This window comes from Corvus cornix, chromosome 24, assembly GCF_000738735.6.
Source record: "Corvus cornix cornix isolate S_Up_H32 chromosome 24, ASM73873v5, whole genome shotgun sequence".
Lineage (NCBI taxonomy): Eukaryota > Metazoa > Chordata > Aves > Passeriformes > Corvidae > Corvus > Corvus cornix.
In genome coordinates this window covers 5,162,927-5,185,114 of record NC_046353.1, presented here as the reverse complement: position 1 = coordinate 5,185,114, position 22,188 = coordinate 5,162,927, and the positions used below count along the sequence as shown (strand labels likewise).

Sequence of the window (22,188 nt, the reverse complement as noted above, 5' to 3'; positions counted from 1 at the left end):
CCAAAAAAGAAAAGATAAAAAAGAAAAGAAAAAAGAGGAATAGAAAAAAAGAAAAATGAGAGAAGTAAGAGAAAAATAATGATAAAAAAGGACAAAAGAGAGAAAAATAGGGAAAAACTAAACAGAAAAAAATAAAGAAAAAATAAAAAGGCCAGGAATTATTTTAATGTTAAAAAAATAAAATAAAATAAAAGCAGATATGGCAATGCTACTGAGGATGTGGAATACATCACGGAACCCAAAGTCTTTGCAGGCAACACTGTTTGGAGAGAGGAGAACACTCGACGGTGAAAAAAGTGAAGTTCTAAATTATATACAAGATATCTAAGGGTGGCTTTGAAAAACAGTCCCCGGGCCGGGAGTTGGGGTTTCCCTCGCCGTTATCTATTGCTTATTGAGTCAGATCCATAGTAACACTTAGAGACGGATGCGTCCAAATGAGACACCGTGGAATAAAGGAAAGACCAAACCCTCAGTTTCTGTATGAAAACGCCGTGTGTACGAGCCTGTCCCATGTGGAATGTACCGACAGTCGTCTCGTGGGCCGGGTGCTCCTCCTCGCCACGCCGCTCCGGCGGGGACCCGGCCGGTGCGGCCAGAGAGCCGGGCCCGGCGTGGAGGAAGCGCCCCGCGAGCCTCTGCGCACCCCAAAACGTGCTTCCAGGCGGAAAAGTCCAGCGTGCCCGGATGTGAACGGACTGGATCCGAGTGAGATGGAAAATGGGGCGGAAAGCCCTGATCCTTATGAAGGACGAGGCTCAGTTGTTAAATTTTAAGGGGTACCCGATGGCTTTTTCCAGGCACTCTACCAAAGAGCCGGCAGACAGAAAATCCCTCTCCACTTCCACAAATTTGATGTAGATGGATTTGGGTGAGACACCGGGCTCTACGACGCAGTTCTGAGATAAAAAGGCGTTGATCCCGACCCAATCTTTGCTGAAGGTTTTAGTGTTTGCCTGGAAGTGTAAAAACAGGCACTGCTGGAGAGTCCGAACCTCGGCGATGCCGAGGTAACAGTAGATAATCCGGGCAGATTCCATGTCCACCCGAAGGGAGGCCTGTGGCGAGGGCACCTCGAGTTCCCCTGGAGTCTCATTGCTCGGGTCGGGTGCCTGGTGCTCGGCCAGCGGCGAGGGGAGTTTCTCGTGGCACTCCTCGTATCCAATGGCGTACAGGCCAGGGCTTTTTGGGATCCCTCCTGGTAATAAATACTGCACCACGTTCCCTCCGGTGGGTTTGGAGTGAGCGATGGGAATCCAGTCGATCTCCATGTGCAGCTCCAAGCATCTGGCTTCGCTGATGGTGATCTCCAGGAATTTGTAATAAACGTTCTTCCAGTTCATTTTCTGTACTCGGGTCATGATCACCCGACCCTCTGGTTTTTCCGAGTTGAAATATTCCCGGAGCCGCTTGCCCAGCGGCACCTGGGAGCTGATCTCTGCGTAGTGGTAACGGATATCCTCCTTCCAGCGGGTGTTGTACCCGATGCCAAAAATGGCCAGTTTGTTAGAAAGGTGGAGCCTGGAGAAGTCCGTCCAGCTCTGAAACAGCTCCCACTTCAACTGGACCGACTCCAAGATTTGCATAATGTTCTGCATGACGTCGCGCTTCCTGGAAATTAAGAAACAGAGGGAGAGAAGGATAAGGGCATCAGAGCTGAAAAAACTTTCCCGAATGCATCAACCTTCAGAAAACATTAATCCCAGTCAGCTTTCTTGCCTGATTTTTCTTACTGCTATATACATTGCTGGGGCAGTTTATGGGTTAGAACAACCCCCCTGATGGGGAAATTTTAAATTAATCTTGGCAAAACCAAAACAAACCCCACCCCAACTCCTCCTGATATCAAAGCAACTGCAAGGAAGCATGTATCTGGTCCTGCTGAATAAATACACACTCAACTACTGGGTCATTCTTTACAACCCTGGGCTTCCATGTGCTGCATCCCAAACTCACAACTGCCACTCAAAACACTTCTGCCTCATTGTTATCCCCAAATTAATGCCAGCAAACAGGACTGTAATTGTAAAAACCCCAATGGGAGCCTGAAGCCATTCCCAAGGGCTCTGTCCCAGCGCTGGGGTGGAAACAGAGCTCAAGTGACCAACCCCCTGGAGCAGGAGATGCTCCCAGACACATCCTGGATCCTGCTGGATGGACAATCCCTCCAGAGAGCCAATGAAGAAATCCCCACGTGCCCAAAGAACTGTTTTCACTCCCAGCAGCGAGTTTCAGAGAGGGGTTTACATCAGGAGAGAGCATCGACGTGCACCTGCAGTGAGCTGGAACGGCTTCCTCCAGGATAAATGAGACCCTTAGGGTGTAATTAGCTGGCAAGGAGAACTCCTAATTTGGGGAGTTATTGTCCTATAATCAAAGCTGTAGGAAGATATTGCAACTCGTTTGCTAACGGGGAAACCTCTCTTGGTCCAACAAACGGGATGTAAAAGATCTTTCCATGCAACTCTCCTTCCTTTATCCATTGTGCCACATCTGGAAAGCTGAACTGTGGGGGCCACTGCACTCCCAAGAGGATTTTTTCTCCTTCCACATCCCACCAGGAGGATGTGCTGTACCAGGGGACACAGGTTTTCTTCTGCAGGTTCCTCAAGATCACTTAAACTCCCTAAAACCAGCTCTTCCCAACAGCTTCCCAGTGGAGTCCAGCATCAGACTGGTGAGGGACCTGAAGGCCTCTAAGAGCAGATATGACACCCCACAACCAAGGCTGACTCTGGCAGATGCATTCCTGCCCAACAAATCCCTGTGGGGAACAGGTCTTTTTCCATCATAATGGGTACAAGAGCTCAAAGAAAAGTGAACTGGGAGCTGCAGAGCCTTCCTGCGGTGCTGGAGAGGCCCCACCTCAGAGCCTTTCATCCCCAAAAAACCTGCTTTTACAGGTCTAACCACAACACATGTGATTCTGGGAAGGTTCTGCTACTGCTGGCTGTCCTGCAGGTGATGGAGTGCCTCTGGAGCAGGCTGAGGGCACTGGGCTCAGGACACAGAGCTCTGGTTTGACGTACGACGGTTGGTTGGACACCATCTGCAACCCTCACCTGTGGTGTCCAAGCCCCTCCGCGCATCCAGGCTGGGATAGCTCCCTCCTCACAGCAACACCAGGACCACATCCATCACTGCCTCATCCATCTCACCTGTCTTGCAGTACCAATCATGCCAGAAGATCCCTAAAAAGACCTTAAAAGGCATTTTGGGAAGTGCATTTCCACCACAACTGGAGTGTAACCAAGTCTCTAGAGCACTGAGGAGGGGCTCGCTGGAGGAGCAGAGCCCTGTCTGTGCCTGGGGTTTTAAAAATGCCAGTCCCATCAGCACCAAAGTTCTGTTTCTTACTGCACGTACTTCCTGAGGAGTCAGTTCCACTGCCCAGAAGCAATGGAGAGAAACCCTGGGCATCCTTGGCAAGACTACCCCAAATCCATTTCCATTTCCACTCAAACACTGTGGCAATGCTGATTCAAAGCTTCCCTGAGGTTTTGCCATGCTTGGAAAATATCTTTTTGAGGCTTCTGGAAGTGCAAGTTTACCTTTTGGGCACAAGGGGATAGGACAGACAAGGGGACAGGGCAGTGCTGGAACACAACACTGGCACACATGCTCGACTCCTGACGGCAGCTGAGCTCCAGTTATTCCCTTCCCAAGGCAAAGACAGGAGAGCAGGGCGTGGGCAGGTTTTCATTCAACAGCTGAGGAACAGAGCGAGGAACTGCAAGCAAAGCCCCCACCTTTATTAACTGCACTATAAATACTCTGCTTGGTTTAGCTCGGCACAAGCCAGAGCCGAAGCTCGGCTGCGTCAGTCACTCCGACTGCTCCTGCAGGGAACGGCAACCACTGCAGGAGAGCAGAGCTTCGGCAGCAGACAGAGAAGGGCTTTCCACAGGGAACCCACCACTGCCAGCACCAAAGAAAACAGGGAAAGACGAATTTTAAGGAGTTTTGCTTTTCAGGTTTAGCATCTTCTTGCTTATACTTTGGCTCCCCAGGCTCTATCCAGGATCTCGATGACTTAGCCAAGCAGAGGTATCATAAGCAGTAAAAATCACTATTATTTAATTATTTATTAATTTTAAAATGCCATTTTCACTCATTCAGCTATTTAAAATTATTTCTTAAACATGTACTTATGTATTTGCTTTATTTATATTGTTAATAGGATTCATTTTTCAGGAGGAAAATGGGAGCTGAGCAGAAGGTTTAACCTGTCGCGTGTCTCAGGACAATCTCACTTTTCAGCTGCAGAAGGTGCCCTAGAGCTGGATTTTCCCTCATCATCAAACCATCACCTCCCTGCTTGGAGTCTGGGACCTGCAGTTTCTTCCTCCTTGGAAGCTTTTGCAATTCAAATGAGGAAAGACTTGAGACAAGAGTAGGCGAAAATTTGTTCTAAGGCGCTGTTTCCAAACCAAGCAGATTTCAAAGGGCCCAGAAGAGCTGCTTTCAGTGAAGAGCCACGAGCTTTCTCTAGTTCATCTTCCCAACACCAGCAGTGAATCAAACCACTTCTCAAAGTCTCTAAGTAGTATTTCACTTTTCAAAACAGTTTATTTGGAGGCAACAGCCAAGGGCAGGCAACAGCAGAGACGACATGGGGAAGGAGCCCTCTGATGGAGGATGGGATGCAGACACAGGTTACCTATTGCCCTTCGCTTCCTATACTGTCAAAAATAAGGTGAAAGGTGGGAAGTCCCTGTATGTCACAGACTCTGAACACTTTGGCCTGGAAGGGACCTTAAAAGTTCATCTCATTCCCATCCCTGCCATGGATGGACATTCCACTATCCCAGGTTGCTCCAAGCCCTGCCCAGCCTGGCCTTGGACACTGCCAGGGATCCAGGGCCTCCCACCCTCACAGGGAACAATTCCTTCCCAAGATCCCATCTGTCCCTGCCCTCTGGCACTGGGAAGCCATTCCCCCTTGTCCTGTCCCTCCAGCCCTTGTCCCAAGGCCCTCTCCAGCTCTCCTGGAACCCCTTTAGGCCCTGGAAGGGGCTCTGAGCTCTCCCTGGAGACTTCTCCAGGTGAGCACCCCCAGCTCTCCCAACCTGGCTCCAGAGCAGAGGGGCTCTGGTCTTTGGAGACCTTTACCACGTCCCCCCAGAGGAGCCCATGGCTCTCTCCATGTCACTTGGAGACACATTCCTCAGCGGGGGCAGCTGTGCTGTCCCACATTGTTGGAAGCGCAGAGGAGATGGGATTTCTGCCCTCTGACACCCAGGCAGGTCATACACGTGCTGTAACTAAAAGCTATCTGCACTAAATCCCTGAAGCTGCAAGTGGCCTTTTTTCCTCCCAGCTTTGTAACTCGCTTTTTCCCAGCCCTTTCAGTGTTTTGGAGCTCTGTTACACCTTATCTTCATCCAGCCCTCCTTCACCCCACCACATTTATTAATTGGTCCTTGGGGAATCTGGTGCAGACATTCCCTATCCCTTGCTTTCTCCTTGGCTCACATCCATTCTGCTCCCCATAGCTACATGAGCTGATGGCAAAAAGCTGCCTGTTATGAGCACAACTAAATACCACAAATATTAACCCAGCAGTGCTCAGTGCAGCGAGTTCCCGGAGCCATCGCTGCGTCGGGTCCTTGGGGATCTGAGGAGACAACAGGACACCAGCAGTGGTGGACAAACAGCTCCTGGCTTCCACACAAACTGCACTGTGACCTGCAGCAGCCTGCTCGCCTCCCATGTGCTCCTGCTCCGTGACTGAGGGACGGCGTGGAATCCAGAGGGATTGGGACAAGCTCAGTCAGTGGCCTTGGGGAACCTCATGAGGCGTAACAAGGCCGAGGGCAGGTGCTGCACCTGGGTCGGGGTAACCCCCAGGATCAATCCAGGCTGGGGATGGAGGGATGGGGAGCAGCTCTGGCAGAAGCACTTGGGGTGCTGGTGGGTGAGAGCTGGACAGGCCCTGGCCCAGAACCGCCCCTGTGCTGGGCTGAGCCCCCAGCGTGGGCAGCAGGGAGGGGGGATTCTGCCCCTCTGCCCCGCTCAGCTGAGACCCCACCTGCAGAGCTGCCTCCAGCTCGAGGGTCCCAGCACAGGAAGGACCTGGAGCTGCTGGAGCCAGGCCAGAGGAGGCACCAGGATGATCAGAGGGCCGGAGCCCCTGTGCTCTGGAGCCAGCTGGGAGAGCTGGGGGTGTTCACCTGGAGAGGAGAAGGCTCCAGAGAGAGCTCAGAGCCCCTTGCAGGGCCTAAAGGGGCTCCAGGAGAGCTGCAGAGGGACTGGGGACAAGGGCTGGAGGGACAGGACACAGGGAATGGCTTCCCAGTGCCAGAGGGCAGGGCTGGATGGGATATTGGGAAGGAATTGTTCCCTGGGAGGGTGGGCAGGCCCTGGCACAGGGTGCCCAGAGCAGCTGTGGCTGCCCCTGGATCCCTGGCAGTGTCCAAGGCCAGGCTGGGCAGGGCTTGGAGCAACCTGGGATAGTGGAAGGTGTCCCCATAGCAGGGGGTTGGAATGAGATGAGCTTTAAGGTCCCTTCCAACTCAAACCATTCTAGAATTCTGTTTTTCTATGTCCACAAGCACACCACAAGTTTCACCAGAATTTGAATGATTTATGGAGACAATTTCTGCTGAAAATCTGCCCTTGACCAAGAAGGCAGATGAACCCGACTTTGAACTAGGCTATCTGCATTTTAAAAGACTGCACAAAGAAGTGAAAGAGTTTGGCAACTATTTATCTACTGTGGCTTTTAGATGAAATTCTATTTTTTCAAGATAATAAATAAATACTCAGCTTATCTTTGTATTAGCTATGCATCTTCTGACCGCTTTTAACCTACTGAGTCAGAGTTTACAAGTTCCTTCTCCTCACAGACAAGGGGAAAAGCAGCTTTCAGCAAATCTGTGTGTTGGAAAATGCTCTGTGCTTCCACTCTGCACGCAGGATGAGTTTATCGTCAGCACGCTTCACAAAATGCCCCAGAGTTCAGAGACTCCACTGCATTTTAGAGAGAATCTGGGGGGGGAAATGAGCATAAAACTCTGAAAGGTCTCATTTACCAAAATCTAATTCAGCTGTTCATGTACACTTAAAACCTGGAAGAGACGACTTGTGTGGTCCAAGCCTTCACCTCAGAAAATTCAGCATTATTTGCTATGCAGTTCCTTAAAGGTAAAATTACTCCAGAACAGCACCAAGAAACTGTTCAAAGAGGCAGTAAGAACATTTACACTGAAAAAAGTTACTTTTTTCCAGGTTGTCCCTGAGCTGTTAAACTGAATTTGCTCCACGTGAAGAAAAGTCACCTTTGGCTATGTGAATATCCACCTGAAGTGAGGAGTCTGATGAAGCTACACCACTGCCATGGAAGCTTCTTGTTAATTCTTTTTGCTTTAAAATTATTTTTATTTTCTTAAGTTATTTTATCTTAATTTTATTTCTATTTTTACTTATTTATAATTATTTCAAATTTTTTAGAGGATTTTTTTTTTTCCATTGAGTTACATCACAAAGCCTCTGTTAGAGATGATTCATCAGGGATGTTCTGTTGCTGTTCCCAGTGCTGGTGACCTCCTACCCTACAGCAGCTCCTTTTCCACTATGGAAAACCCCTGGTGACACTACAACCCACTGGTGTGGGAGCTCCTGTGTGCAACACACCCCAAAGGGTCTGTGAGCCTGGCTCACTCCCACTGCAGACAGATCCACAACCACCCCTAAAAGCTGGCAGAAAGTAGCCCTGGACAGAGTAAATACAGCACAAGTCCTTTCATTTTTGGGAATGCTCTGTGTTATTGTTGGAGAGGAAAGGGAGCTTCGCATGATCAAAGCATTTAAAAGGCTCCAGTGTTTGTTAGATTAAACCCAGCTAAAAGGTTACAAGTAAGGTCTGGAAAGTTATAAAAATGAAAATCAGAGACTCCAAAGCTTTGGCGTGCCTTCCCACCAAGGAAAGGAGCTTTTCTTGTGGGTTTTGTCCGTGGTTTAAGTCCTCACATCCACGTAGTAAGTCTCGTTTCCTTTGCTGAATGGCAAAGCCAAGGAGAAACAGAGTTGTGAAGCATTTCAGCTGTTCTGAGGTAATGGGAATAATGCATAAAGCAGATTCAACTGTATGAATAGTCTTGCACAATGTATTTATAATTATAAACAGAAGTTTCAAATATCCTCCCCTCCTGCACAACATCCCCAGGGAAATACATTCCAGGGTAAAACATTCATAAATTACTTACTGCGTGTCTTCTGAAGATTCCTGTTTTATCTTTAATGTTCTTTTCGTGGTAGGCATTTCATCTGAAAGGTAAAATTCCAACACATAATTAGATTTTAAATAATGTTCTTAGGGCTTTTTTTTTTTTTTTTTTTTTAAAGAGGCTGAAATGAAATAAAAAATAAATCTGAGTTGCTTCGTAAGCCAGGCAGTCTGCTGGAGTTCTGCATGAGACAGCTCCAGCTCTTACGCCCTCTGTAATTGATTGGGTTTTTCTTTAACTTGGAAGAGATATGGACAGTTAAAATCTGAATCTCTCTCTGCAAGTGCAAAACCTTTCACGGACAAGGCTCCAACCCCTGCTAAATCACACATCGACAGAATTGCAAACTGCATTGTTTCAAGAAAAAAACCAAGAAAAAGCAATCCTGCTTCCAATAGTACATTTCAAGAGGAAGCAGCAGCAGAACTGCATCTGTGTTCAATTTAGATGCTGTGTGCCAAGTGCTTTGCTCACAACTTCTGAGCGTGAAGGGCATCGTCAGCCCGAGCACACGCAAATGTCCCCGAAACTGGTGACAAACCAGGAGATCCCAGCTTGACTCACCATAACAAGCCATACCAGACAGAATTAGCCATCATTTACATACGTTTTGTAACGTTTCTTCTCCCCACTGTTTCTCTCCCACATATTTCTGACTTTTAAATCCCCCAGGGAAGAAGTCTGAGGAACTGGAACGCGGTTAACAGCCAACTTGCAAATTTTAACATTAAACTGCGATCTAAGGCTCTTTCAAAGCATCCTGACTCACCAGTCCCCCAAACACAGACGTGTACAGATACCCAACTGCATCTCCTCTCCCTCTTTCATCCTACAAATGGGAGGAAAAAGCCTTTATACAATTCACCTGCTTCACCTGTGATCTGATCAACTTAAAGCTTCTGCTGTGAAAAACCCTGCTCAGGTAAGGGAGGAACAGACACCTGTAAGAGCAGTACCTTGAGAGAAATTTGCCTCAAGAAACCCACTTCTTCCCAGAACTGCTCAGACTGGAGTGTGTTTTCTACCAGGAATGTGGTACCCTGATCTGTTGAACAAAGTTCAGAAAGCCACAAGCAACAATTAAACCTCCAAATTAATTAAAATATTGACTTTTAGGCAGAGACAGCAATAATTCAGGCAAGAAAAGCACGTGGAGAAATTTGGTTTAGGTCTCAAACATCAGGTGTGAGCTTGCTTGCTATTTTTTCATTTTAAAAAGGCCACACCTCTGGATATAAACATATTGACGTGTTTAATACCAATTTATCAGGATATATAAGAAAGAGCAACATTTTTACAGTTGTTGGTGTTGCTAGCAGCAGGCTGAAGTCTTGTTCACAGTTTAAGCACATGGTGTTTGAATGGTAACACCCAGGTACCACTGAAAGGGAATCCCATGAGGGAAAGTAAAGCTGAGAGTGGAAGGAGAGACAGGGAAGGTGTCACCTCCACTGTTCCTGGCCACACAGCCCTTCCTGCCGAGCTCTTCAAACTCCAGTCCTGACCCTAAAGGACTTCAAGAACCATGGTTTGCTTTTGATTAACTGAGAAATTTCTGTCCCTTTTCTCCCCAAGGGTGTGTTTAGCATTGTGAGCACATTCTGTCCGAGAGGTGAAAGTTGGTACTGAGATATGCATGTGTCAGACAGCTACGAGCACAGGTAAAATCCAAGGATGGAGATGTGCCAAGATGGGATTTATGGGATTTCTTACCCAACTCCTGCTCGCCGGTCTGGTAGCAGTGAAGATCCTGACTGTGGTTTCCCCAGTCCTCCTGAGAGTATTCCTCCATCGTGCTGCCATCCGACTCCAGCTCCTGGTACAAGCCGCTGCTGTTGATGAGGACGGGCTGGCAGGGCTGGGAGTCCCATCCTCCCTGCCCAAACACCTGCTCCAGCTGTTCAAACGTGTAGCTGCTTTTCCTCTTCCCAACACCGTGCTCCTTCACGCGGCTGTAGCACCTGCGGAGGGTCTGAGAGAGACCAGCAGGTCAGTCAGGGGTGTGGGGTTGGACGAGCACACAGGCACTCACACACAGTCCCACAGGCAGAGTTTAGGGCTTTGGGGGTTATTTCTGCAGGTCATATTTGCCCCACGCTCATGAGCAATGCTCCCAAATTAATCTACACCCACCAGGAAGCATCATATATATCCGACATTCCCGCTTAGCGTTAACATCTATGACACAGGACAAGTTGTGCAGCAGCTACAGATTCCTCAGATTTAACTTGGGTGATTTATTCTCTTTCCCACTTAAAAAAAAAAAAAAAAATCCCCGGATCTGCTACGGATGCAGGGAAAAAATAAAATAAAAATACCAAGAGCCCCCCAGTCAGAGACACCAATCAGCCAGGAAAATGCACACCTACTACGAGAAGGAGAAAGCAGAGCTGGTGTTGTGCCCACAGCTTGGAGAGGGGGAAGCAGGGAGGAGAGAGAAAGGAAAACAGAAAGATTTCCCCCAAAGCAAAGACAGTCCAACCTTCCTTACTCTGTTAAGAAGACACAAGGTACAAAATGGATATGCCTAAGCTATTCAGCTAGGAAAATATATATATTACTTACATATTTTTGCATTCCTTACTAACTCACTCTGTCTCTTGTGAAGCTGCTGAAATTTAAAAGAGGTCAAATCAATAATGCTCCCAGTTCCCAGACTTTGATATCAAGCATCAAGTAAGTAACAGCACTGAGGTGGCTTGGTATGAGCAGCCTCTCAAACAGAGCTGCGGCAGAACCTCCCACACAGATGCCAAAGCCTCACCCACTTTTGGTGATCCCTTTGGCATCTTGCACCAAGGGCTCGGCCACTTCACTGCTGCTGGATAAGCCTATGGTTCCATCCATGTTTTCCCCCTAATCTGGAGCAAAAGACAACTACTTGGGGGTAAAAAAAACTTTCTACACAACCCTCAGCGTGGCTTTAATTCTACCACTGCTCTAATTTTGAAAGACAATGATATGCCCCAGGTTTGCCGGGTCTTGGGGTTTTTTTCGGATTGGTAAACTGCTAGAAAACGTTAATTTTTTTTTTTTTTTAATTAAATTTATCAGATTGCCAAGGTTCTAACTTGAATGGCAAAGCTGTCTCTGGAATTCAAAAGAGGCATTAATTTGGGAAGAACTAGTCCTGTTACCTTGCTTTCTGCAGGAGGACTGTAATGGACACATCATTACAAAAATTACTGTGTTTTTTCCCCCCAAAGAAAGGAACTTTTAAAACTCCAGAAAGCTGGAACCTACCTAATGCTCCTCATACACTGGTTTAACAGCATCAGCAGCAAAGGGATACATTTCTAACCAGTTTCCTCCTGAGATTCAGAGCCCTGGGGGCAGAAGCAAAACCGCTAAGCAGCAAGTCAGTATTACCCTGCTGTTTTAAACAAAAACACACGAAAATAACACAAAATAAAAAATAACCCAGATAAACACACAGGCAGCAACAGGCACGAGTTATTCCACGGTTTAAAGTGGAACCCTTCCCACTTTTGCCATAACTACCTCAGGATAAACAGGCAGATCCTCTTTGGATGGACACCAGCATATTTTATATTTCTGTCTGTGAGCAAGGTGGAAAACAAGCCACTGTGGCAACCTAGAACCAAAACCCAGCCCAGAAACCTGTTGGTATTCACTGGTGCGAAGAGACTTCCCTCAGACTGGGGTATAGATACATTTGGTTGTTAGAATTCAGTTTTCTCACTCCAATTTCTCTCCTTTCAGCTCAAATCTCACTGAGCCATAAGGGCGAAGTCATTTCACTCCCAGACTCTTTCTAAAATCCACCCAAGTTAGATTTTTTTAAAATATATTTCCCAAACTCCAGTTCTTGTATCTGCCCCAGCTTCTCCATAGGAGTTAAAAACCATGGATTTAGAGCCTCCAGCTGAATTTACTAGCAGCCTTCAAGCAAAACAAACTGTTTCCAAAGCATCCCTACTTTTGGCCAAGCCCTCTGGGAATGCCCGACACCATCAGCCACTCTATTTTCACACTCTATTTTCAGCATGTGCTTCAAACACCTCTCCCCACCAGTGGGGTTATGGAGGATCCCACACTGGGTTGTAGCCTAGTAGTAATTAATTATTTCAGTCAGGCTGCAAGCTGGCTTACTTTACTATCAAAATAATTTAGCAGCAAGTCAATGCAGACTAGTAGAAAAACTAAAGGGAGCAACACAGAAAGGGGGATGAAAATAAATGAGCAATAGTGTCACTGCTCATTACTCTTACAGGTCAAGATACTTTTGGGGTTACTGCCCAGATGCTCACCTGGCTGTGTTACCTCCACTTCTGGAAGCAGATAACCTAAAATTTGAGGGAGAAAATCTCAAGTATAGGGCTTTCCAAAGCACCAAAAAACCTGCGGCCAAGCAGCTGGTGGCTCCTTGGTCTTGTGTGCTGGAGAACCAAGATTCCTGCTAGCTCTTTCTTCTTGGAGGCTCTCCCCAGTGTCTCCAACAGGCAGACCCTACAACTCTTCCTGATGTTCCCTCCAAATACCATAAATCGGCCTTGTTTCATGTAAACCCACAGACTTCTCTTCTTCAGAGAGCCTGGTAAGACCTAAATAATTGCTCAGACCTCAGGAAATCTGGACATTTTATAATCCTTAACCTTTCTCTCACCAGGTTATTCTGATCTCCAAGATCTAAGGTCTGGTTTTTTCTTACGCACCTCCTCTATTCCTGCCGGTGTCCAGCTCAACTCCTGCTCCGTGGTTCCTGAAGTGCACATACAGATATTGATACAGATACAGAAAGCAGGAAATTTAGGACAAGTAACTGAAAACAGACCTGATCACTGCCCAGTGACTGCTCAGACTGGAAGAGACCGAGGCTTTTGCTTATTGTTCTGCAACACTGCCTGCAACACGAACACATATTATCCCCGCTTAATTTATAGTTAGGAAAACCAAAGGAGGAGACAGTCACAAAGCTCAATGTGGATTTTCTCACCATTTCTAACTCACGAGTCCTCATCTCTACAAGTGAAGCCACCGAAGAACCTGGAGCTCTGCAGGAACTGCAGGATGAGGATGAGAAAAACCTTTAGGAAGGCTGCAGACATGGTCCTCCTTCCAGCAAAAAAATGAGGGAGAACCAGACCACAGCAAGCTTTTCATATATAACCTGAGGTCATCCAACACAGGGAATTCCAGATCCCTGATCTGAGACGTGCTCTTACTCAGGGAGAAGCTACGGGCTCTGCAGAGCACTTTGGTGGCCTACGGCTATGTCCACATTCATCTGTTTAAGCTGATTAATTGATAGCAGCCTAAAGGGCTCCTGATGTCCCAGAGCACCACTCAGCACAACGCTCAGCTTCAAAGTTGCTCTTTTACTTAATGGAAAGGAGCTCTCAGCTTTATATCCCAAATTAAGAACAGCATTGTCAAACAGCTCCCTCCCTCATCATCCCAGGATACTCACAGGCAACACAAGATGAAACTACACTGGGACAAAAGAAACAGCTTCTGAAGCCTGGAGTGCTTGTATCCTGATATACCCAAACACATAAGGACTTCCTCAAGGATTTGGCTCCAGTACAGTAAAAAAGTGATGGGAATGCCCTCTTGATTGAGGTAAAAACCAGAGCTCTCTTTGGACAACGAAGAAGCAAAGGTACCCTGGCAGACACAGGTAGGGATGTCAGTTGAGGCAGGGCAGACACGGGTTTTTGTTAGTGAGAGCCGGAACTGAACAAAAACTCGCAGCCATCACTGCCAATTTCTAAATCACAATCAAATATAATAATAATAATAATAAAAAAAAGCTGTTGCCTGGACAGGAATTATTTACAGAAGCGCCACAGCCAATTGCAGAGGTCAGCCCCCATGAGACAGGACTGTGCCAGCAGCCAAGAGCAAACGAAGCTGGGCTTTAACAGGCTGTGTCCCATCAGGGTGAGCAAACCAGTGGCGTGTGGTGCTGTGACAAGAGACCCCACAGTGCTGTGTGCTCAAATCGGCTACCTGGGAAGATGCTCCATTGGTTGCTGCTATCAGAATGCTGAGGATACTCAGACCCTTCTCAGGGGTTTGTTGCTAATTGAGCCAGACCCCTAGAGAGGAGACTCCAGCACTGCCTGCAGAAAGGCTGGCAGCTGGGCACCTCTGTCTCTCGATGCTTTGAGCTCCTGGTTTTCTTAAACCAGCACTGGATGAAAAGAATAGGAACTTGTTAGAGATTGAGAAGGCAGAGAAGCAAAACCCTCCCCCAGACCCACCAAGCCAACAACTTTGTAAAGAGTTTAGATGTAGTGGATGGTCCTCCAGACAAAGCTCAGCTTGCAGAGGTCACCGAATCACAGAATATCCCGAGTTGGAAGGGACCCACAAGGATCATCCAGTCCAACTCCTGCCCTGCACAGACACCCCAACAATCCCACCACGTGTCTGAGGGTGTTGCCCAAATGGTCCTGGAGCTCTGGCAGGATCAGGGCCATGACCATTCCCTGGGGAACCTGTGTCCGTACCCAACCACTGTCTGGGGAAAGAACCTTTTCCTGATATCCAGCCTAAACGGACGAGATGCCCGAGTAAGGTTCAACCTGCTCCTGGCACGACCTGTTCAAACATTACTTACTTTGGAGCAGTGAAGGAATAGGTTACCTTGCCTTCAGAAACAAGCTCATTCTGAAAATCAAACTTCAAGTTTCATGCATCTACTGTGATCAGGATAAACATCACTACCCCACTCACAAAACCAGACTTTTAAGGAAAACCCAGACTGCAGAAGTCTGGATGAAAAAAATCGAAATACCAAAAGTGGTTTGAACTCAAATTTTCAGCACTAGTGGTGAAAGGTTTGGTAACAGGCAAGATCACAGCAGTCCATTGTCTGCTTAGCCCCCAAATTTATACTCTCAGCAAGAGGGAGGTAAGCAGGAATCTGCCCCTGTGACAGCACTTGAAGCAGAGTGCAAGAATCAGGAAGATTTTTAACATCTTCCCAAGTCCTCCACAGTCAGAGATCACTACAGGAAAAAAATGTGTGTGTTCAATCTAGGATTTAATGTTCACAAATCTCCCTAAATGAGCTTTAATGCTCAAGTTTCACAAATCTGCCCTCCTGCAATGAGTTCCTGACCATCAACTGTTCCTGTCTCAACAAGAGAACCTACCAGCTCGCTCCCGGCTCCCTCTGGGAATCACTCTGCACCCATGGAATGAGCAGTGGATGGCCCAAGTACACCAGAAGGATCAGACCAGAGTATTATAAACACACAACACGGCTGCAGAAGCCACTGGATTGTAAAGACACTCGTCGTGCATGTGCAAATCAAGCCAGATTCCTACCAGCACAACAGCGCCCTGCAAATGCCCCGGCTGAGAGCGAATCCAAGAGGGTTCATTCCATGTGACACTCATATCCCAGAAATGCTCCTCTGCCACAGCCCCACAAAGGATTGAAACAAATAAATCCGCTCTTTGTCATGGAAGAATTTATTTTTCCCAGCTATAAATGTCAACAGAAGGTTGCTCCCACCTTCTGCACATGAGATCCTCCAGTGAGAAGCTGGGCTGCTGGGAAGGATTCAAGGAATGGCAAGAAACAGCCCAGCCTGGCAAACCTGGCACATCTGAATCTATTTAAGCCGAGGGAAGAATGGGAGGTAACTTGAACACCTGCACACATCACAGCCCAGGGAGTTAATGGGATGGAGAGCTGGGACCGAGATAAACTCAAGATGAAGATAAACCACATTCAAAAGAAACAGAAACTCAGAATCATGGAATGGGGTTGGAAGCTACCTTAAAGGGTCATTCCAACCCTCCTGCCAGGGGCAGGGACACCTTCCACTAGACCAGACTGCTCCAAGCCCTATCCAGCCTGACCTTGGACACTTCCAGGGATCCAGGGGCAGCCACAGCTTCTCTGGGCACCCTGTGCCAAGGCCTCCCCACCCCTACAGGGAAGAATTTTTTCCTGATATCCAATCAAGCCCTGCCCTGTCACTGGGAAGACATTCCCACTTGCTCTGCCACTCCAGGCCCTTGTAGAAAGTCCCTCTCCATCTTTCTAGTCAGCTCAAATCAAAGTTGTTTTGAAGGTGGATGGTTGGCTGGTTGCTATGAAATGCACCAATGCTCCATCATTTGAGATCTCTGAATTACAAAGACACCCACTCCACACGACTTTGGACCTAGGGATGGAATTCCGGCAGAAATCCTGTAACGTCCAGCAGCTCACACTAGATCACAGCAAGCATTGCTTCTGAGACAGCTTTGTTGGAGCAGCTTTCCTGCCTTAAAAAACAACTCCATGCAAGATTTACAAACAGATTGTTTACATCACAAAGCAGCTGAAACCACAGCCCCCTTACAAACAAGCCCTGCCATCACCACGTTAGTGTTGCTTAAAGCAAGAAATACCAACAGCTCATAGTCAGGTGTAATTTTCCATCCCTTCCCATTTCATGTGGGTTTGTGGCACTCCCAGCTATTCTTTGTGCCTATGTTCTTTCTGAGCACCGAACAAACATCTTCAAGGTATTTATTTTCCTTTTGAAAAACAAATTACTTTTGTGGACAACCACAACCCAGCCAAAACCGCCAGTCACCCATCTGGGGGGAGGAGGAGGTCTCATACAGAAAAACCAACAACAGCAGAACTGGATTGGCAGTGATACTTGGGAATTCCTGCAGTCAGGAGTTAAGATGCTGGAGCTGCTTCTCTTTGAATCAATGGGTTGGCATTGACTCTGGGAAAGGCAAAATGAAAGCAGAACTCACATTTCTGCAGTAGCTGAAGAAATGACACTTTAAAAATGCCCCCAAATTAGTTTTAACAGCAACTTCTAAGAAGGGATTTGTCTCTGCTGAGGAAAGGCTCTCCAGCTGCGCCTGCACCCAGAGGATTTCCAGCCCTGAAATGCTCTCTCAGCCCAACTGAGCAATGTGCCATCAGGAGGATGAGTCTTTGATTCCACCTTCCATAAAGATGCAAGCAACAGAAGTGGAAATTCTCCCATGGGTTTAAAAAAAGGCCTAAAATCTGGTATTGAAGAAACAACTGGAGCCCATTATTTCAAGAACATTCCTTTAAAACAAAACAAGCCTGAAAACGCCCCTTGACTGCAACACCCGAGCTCACCTGAGCTTTCCCAGAACATCCCCCGTCACTGCAGCCACCTGGGATGGCTGGAAGAGGATGGAATGATGAAGTTCCAGCATACCTATGGAACATATTCCATGTGCCCTGTGGACTGCGGTCTCCAAGCTGTATGGCCTTCACACAACAGCTTCACAGCACAAGGCAAGGGCTCATTTTCCCATGCTCAAATTCCCAGCAAACCTCCTGCTGCCTGGTTGAAACAGCATTGCCCAGTGCAGGACACAGGATCCCAGCAAGGCTGAAAAGGGTTTGGCCAAATACTCCATGACCTGCCTTAAAACCCTGGCTCTAAGGTCAAACCTGAAAACTAAAAAGCTCTCCATGTGCTGCTGTGGGAAGGTGATGAGTTTCAGGACAGGCAAACCAGGCTAAATCTGTGCTCAGGAACGTGGGGAATAGGAAAGGGCTGAATGAAAAGAACAGAGAGTGTCACTGAACAAGCAAGGATTAAGGACAGAACGTGACTTGTTGGGATGAGGACGCTGTGGTGCACAAGACAGCTCTTCTGGGAATGCGACAGGCAGGAATCAAGATGTTCCATTCTTCCTACAGCTCCCAACCGCAGAGCTCCCCAAGCCACCTACCTCAGAGTCACCAAGTCGGACTCAAGGTCTCTTTCCAAAGGAAAAGCTGCTGAAACGGTTACATGTGAATCCCTAAATTTAAAACAGACCCTTCCAGAGCGGCTCCAACCTGACAGCGGCCTCGTTCCAGCTGCTGATGTGCAGAAAAGTACATGCAGATGGTGGGAGATGGGCAAAAATTTGCATTGGGACCTTTCTGCACACCCTGTTTGAATTAAGAGAGAATGCATCCATGCCATACAACTGGAAAACCCTCTGCTTACAAGCTGCTTTGTTCCTTTCCAGCTCAACTGGCTGTTGAGAGTCAAGATTTGGCTGTGTCCAGGGAACGCAGGTGTTCCGAAGGAAAGCAGTACTGCGTTCTTATCTAAGATTCATTTATAAAACCAGCTGAACCTGGAACGTTTGGAGCACCATTCATTATCCAGCAGCAAAGCCTCATGCTTCTGTCCCCTGATGGGCATTAAGTATCCTACAAAATCCTGGAAACACTGAACATTTTGGGTAATAAATGGAACAACGCAGCTATGTGCTCCTTCATCACCATCTCCCCAGTCCTGTTTTCAGTGTGGAGGATTCTGAAGTGCCTGTTCCCTCCTCTTGCTCCCACAGCACATGACAGTCCTCCTGCTCTGTCTCAGAGAGGAATCCACTCATGACCCCTCCACATCCAGAAGTGACTTCTGTTTGTGGTGGACCATCAAAACGTCAAGCAGCCAATCCTGCCTGGAATCCTACAAAAACTGGGATTTTAGAGTTGGCAACAGCTACCACAACTATCTCCATAACCCCTGTAACAAGGTAAATTCTTGGCACCCAGGAGAACTCCCAGCTTTCAACAAGCACTCATTTCCCAGCAATTCCAGGCCAAAACCCACTGAGAGCCCAAAGGCTTTGGAAAAGCCACATTTTTGCTGCTCCAGATGACTGTGCTGATGAAGGCCCCCACTGGGCATTACAGTGTTAAAGGAGAGCCCATCCCGATGTACTGCAATCTAGAAACATCTAACAGGTCTGGCAGGAGCTGCTCTTGGTGATAAATATCAACCTTGCGCTCTTTTACTGCTGTTTGGTGGGTGGTTTCTTCCAAGTTTGAACATTTCAGGGGCAAAGATGTGTTCAAGCTTCACTTCTGAAGGGAAAGTGGGAGAATCCTCAGCTGCAAGGAACTCAAACTGCTGGGAGTCACCAAAATGCTCCCACAATCAACTCCATCCAACAGCACTGTCCAAACCCAAAGAGCCAGTTCTGGGCTGTTCTAACAGCAAGATGACTCCTCACAACCTGACAGCATTCCCTAAAATTGGGGCTGGGGGCCTCAGTCACTGCAGTGACTCCCATCACAGCCCAAAACCAATGGACAAAGCCAAACCCCCTCCAGGAATTTTTCCATCATGCATCTGCCTCTGGCAAAGCCCACAGGTTTGCAGAAGAGCTGATTCAAGCAACAAGCACCTTGAAAGCCACCAGGAGAACGAGGGACTCCAAGAGGGTTCACAGTACAGCAACATTCCTCTCCAAAAATATTTGGATGTGCTCAAGGGAAAAAGATCCCTGAGCAGCAAATACATACACATGTGAGGAAAACACATTGAGAAACCCAAACTTCTAAAGAATGTGGGATTGTTTTGAGTATCTATTTCCAGGACAGGCTGTTCTAATCAACGGGGATCAAAGTGGAAATCCTGCACTTACTCCCAGGCATTCCTGATGCTGCAGCATCCCTTATTCCATGGATTTTGCAAATTAAAGGCAGCCCAGGTGTACACACCTGGATGGCTGCAGCCCAGCTGGGCTAGCACAGGTGTATTTAAGGGATGGGAAGAGGAAAGGAGAAACAACCACCCCCCTGAGCCCCAGCAATAACAACACATTCATTGTGCACTCCATCAGCATTTGGGGGGGCTGCAGGAGCCTAATGGGCCAGGAAAGGAGAAATCAGAGCCAGAGGGAGATCAGAGCGTGCAATTCACCCTCCCAAACATCATCCACATTTACAAACTCAAACCCTGCAGCGATTTCCACACCATCCAAATATCTCCTCTCTGTAAAAGCAGGATGCACGAAGTGACTGCTCCCAAACCAGGCACCACACCCAGCCCTTTTTTCCCAGGGAATGATGGAACTGGAAAGACCTCTCTGCCAAATACAGCCCACGGGGCTGTTCATCAGTTACTCAAGAGATCTGTGAAGCCACAGCACGCTCCTGTCAAGCCAGGGAAGCCATCGGATTCTACAAAACAACTCCACAGCAAAGGACAGAGCCAGGAGTGCAAGAGCAACCAGTGCCTCCCCTTGTTACTGGGGCAACTGGGAGGCCTGTTTTCCCAACAGGGCTACAGGGAGCAGCCAGTGCCAGCCCCTCATGGACAGAGGATGCTGGAGGACACGTGAGGGGACAGAGTCAACCATGGCACCCACAACACTCGGGGCCAAAGGAGAAAACCCAGGGGATGTGGTGGTCCAAAAACCCAGGGGACGGATCCTGCTGGGGCTGTCCCCATGAGGAAAAACAAACAACTGGGATGCTGTGTCCGTCCCCACTCAGGACCATGGGATGCTGCCACAGCCCACCCACACCAGAGGAACTGAACCCATGGGACGAGTCCCAAAGGTGCTGCTGGAGGCTACGGGTGCAAGGGAGGAACCCAGAGGACATGGCACCCAGGAGACACCACGGGGAGCCAGGCAGCTGAGCCAGGGAATGGGATACCCTGCACCCAGGGCAAGGGCTGGGCTCAGTCCCGGGGACAACCCTGCCAAGACCAGAGAATGCTCCAGAAAACTGCAGCGTGGAGACCCCGAAAGGCCAAGCCCTGGGGACACGGTGACCCCAAACTCAGAGCCAAAGGACAGCCAGCGCCAAAGGACGCTCAGGACAGATCCTGAAGGCACTGAACTCCCGGGACACGGTGCCCGAGACACAGCACCAAAGAATGCTCAGGAGAACACCTCTCCGGGAAAGGAACCACACACCGCCCCGGGAGCTGACCCACCCGCGGGCGGGCGGCCGAGCACGGGGAGCCCCGGCCCACCCTCCCGTCCCGGGCCGCGCCGCCGCCCCCCAGGGTACCTTGATGCGCTCCCGGCACTGGGACGGGGTGCGCTCGTAGCCCAGCTCGGCCAGGGCGCGGGAGACGCGCTCGTACATGGCGGGCCCGGGCGCTTTGCTGCCGAACACGGTGCCCGCACCCTCCAGCTGCTGGTTACCGCGCCTCCACCAGCCGCTCATTGCCCCACACGGCGATCAGCGCGTTGGTCTCCGCCGGCGTCCAGGACATCCCGCGGCAGGCGGCGGCCGCGGGCGGCGGCGGCGGCGCCGCCAGGCGAGAAGGAGACGGAGGGCGAGGCCCCGCCGCGGGCGCCCAGCGCGGCCCCGCCGGCCGCCGGCCCCGCGCCCAGCGGGGGAGGCGCCGCTGGGCGTGGAGGGGTCGGACAGGCTGGGGTTGCCGTCGCTGAGCGCGCCCGGTGAGCCCGGCGACAGCACCTCCATCTTGGGGACGCGGAGCGGTGGCTCGGCCGGCGGGAGCTGCGAGGAGCCGCAGGGCGCCGCCATGATGGGGGTGCGCACCGAGCGGGCGGAAGTGACGTGACGCTCTGGGGGCGGAGCTTCCGGCAGCGCCGGGGCGGGGCGCACAGCGAGGGGGCGGGGCGAGAGGGGGCGTAGCCATGACGCAATAAGGGGCGTGGCCGCAGGGCGCGGCCATGGCAGGAGCGGAGTGCGGCTGCCGGATGGGGCGGGGCTTCCCGGAGGGGGCGTGGTCAGGGGCGGGGCGCGCACTGGGCGCGGCTATGAATGGGCGTGGTCACGGGGTGGGCGTGGTCTATTGATGGGCGGGGCTCTGTGATGGGCGGGGGCCATCCGGGCAGGGTCCTCGCAGCCCCCTCAGGGCAGGGTCCCCGCAGCCCCTCCCATCACCCGGGATTTGCCTTGGCCTGAGGACCCCGAATGTGGGGCCGAACATCCCAAAGGGGAGGTTTAGCCCCCCCCAGCCTTGGCGCTCAGCATTCCCCTCATACTGGGCTGAGCACCCTCTGTCCCCGGTGTCGAGCACCCCTGAAGTCTGAGCACTCCCGAACGTCCTTATTGAGCATCCCCCAGGGACTGAGGCTGAGTTCGGGGGGACAGGGACCCCTCTTTTCCCACCGCTTCCTGTCCCGGCCCTGGTGTCTCCGAAACCCCGGGACCCCAATTAACGGTGACCGTGATTGATGAGCCAGGGCGCAGCTCGCGGGAGGTGGGGGGGACACCCCAGCT

At 49.6% G+C, this 22,188-nt stretch overlaps 1 protein-coding gene across 1 annotated transcript; it reads right to left on the bottom strand.

Annotated features, from left to right (window-relative positions):
* Window positions 1-143: 143 nt before the first annotated feature.
* MSANTD2 (Myb/SANT DNA binding domain containing 2) lies at window positions 144-21,500 on the bottom strand. Its single transcript, XM_039564983.1, is given in 7 exon segments — window positions 144-1,611; window positions 8,208-8,268; window positions 9,942-10,200; window positions 21,004-21,138; window positions 21,140-21,232; window positions 21,234-21,335; window positions 21,337-21,500. Coding segments are annotated over 7 exon segments (1,653 nt in total). The 5' UTR covers window positions 21,487-21,500; the 3' UTR covers window positions 144-758.
* Window positions 21,501-22,188: the final 688 nt, after the last annotated feature.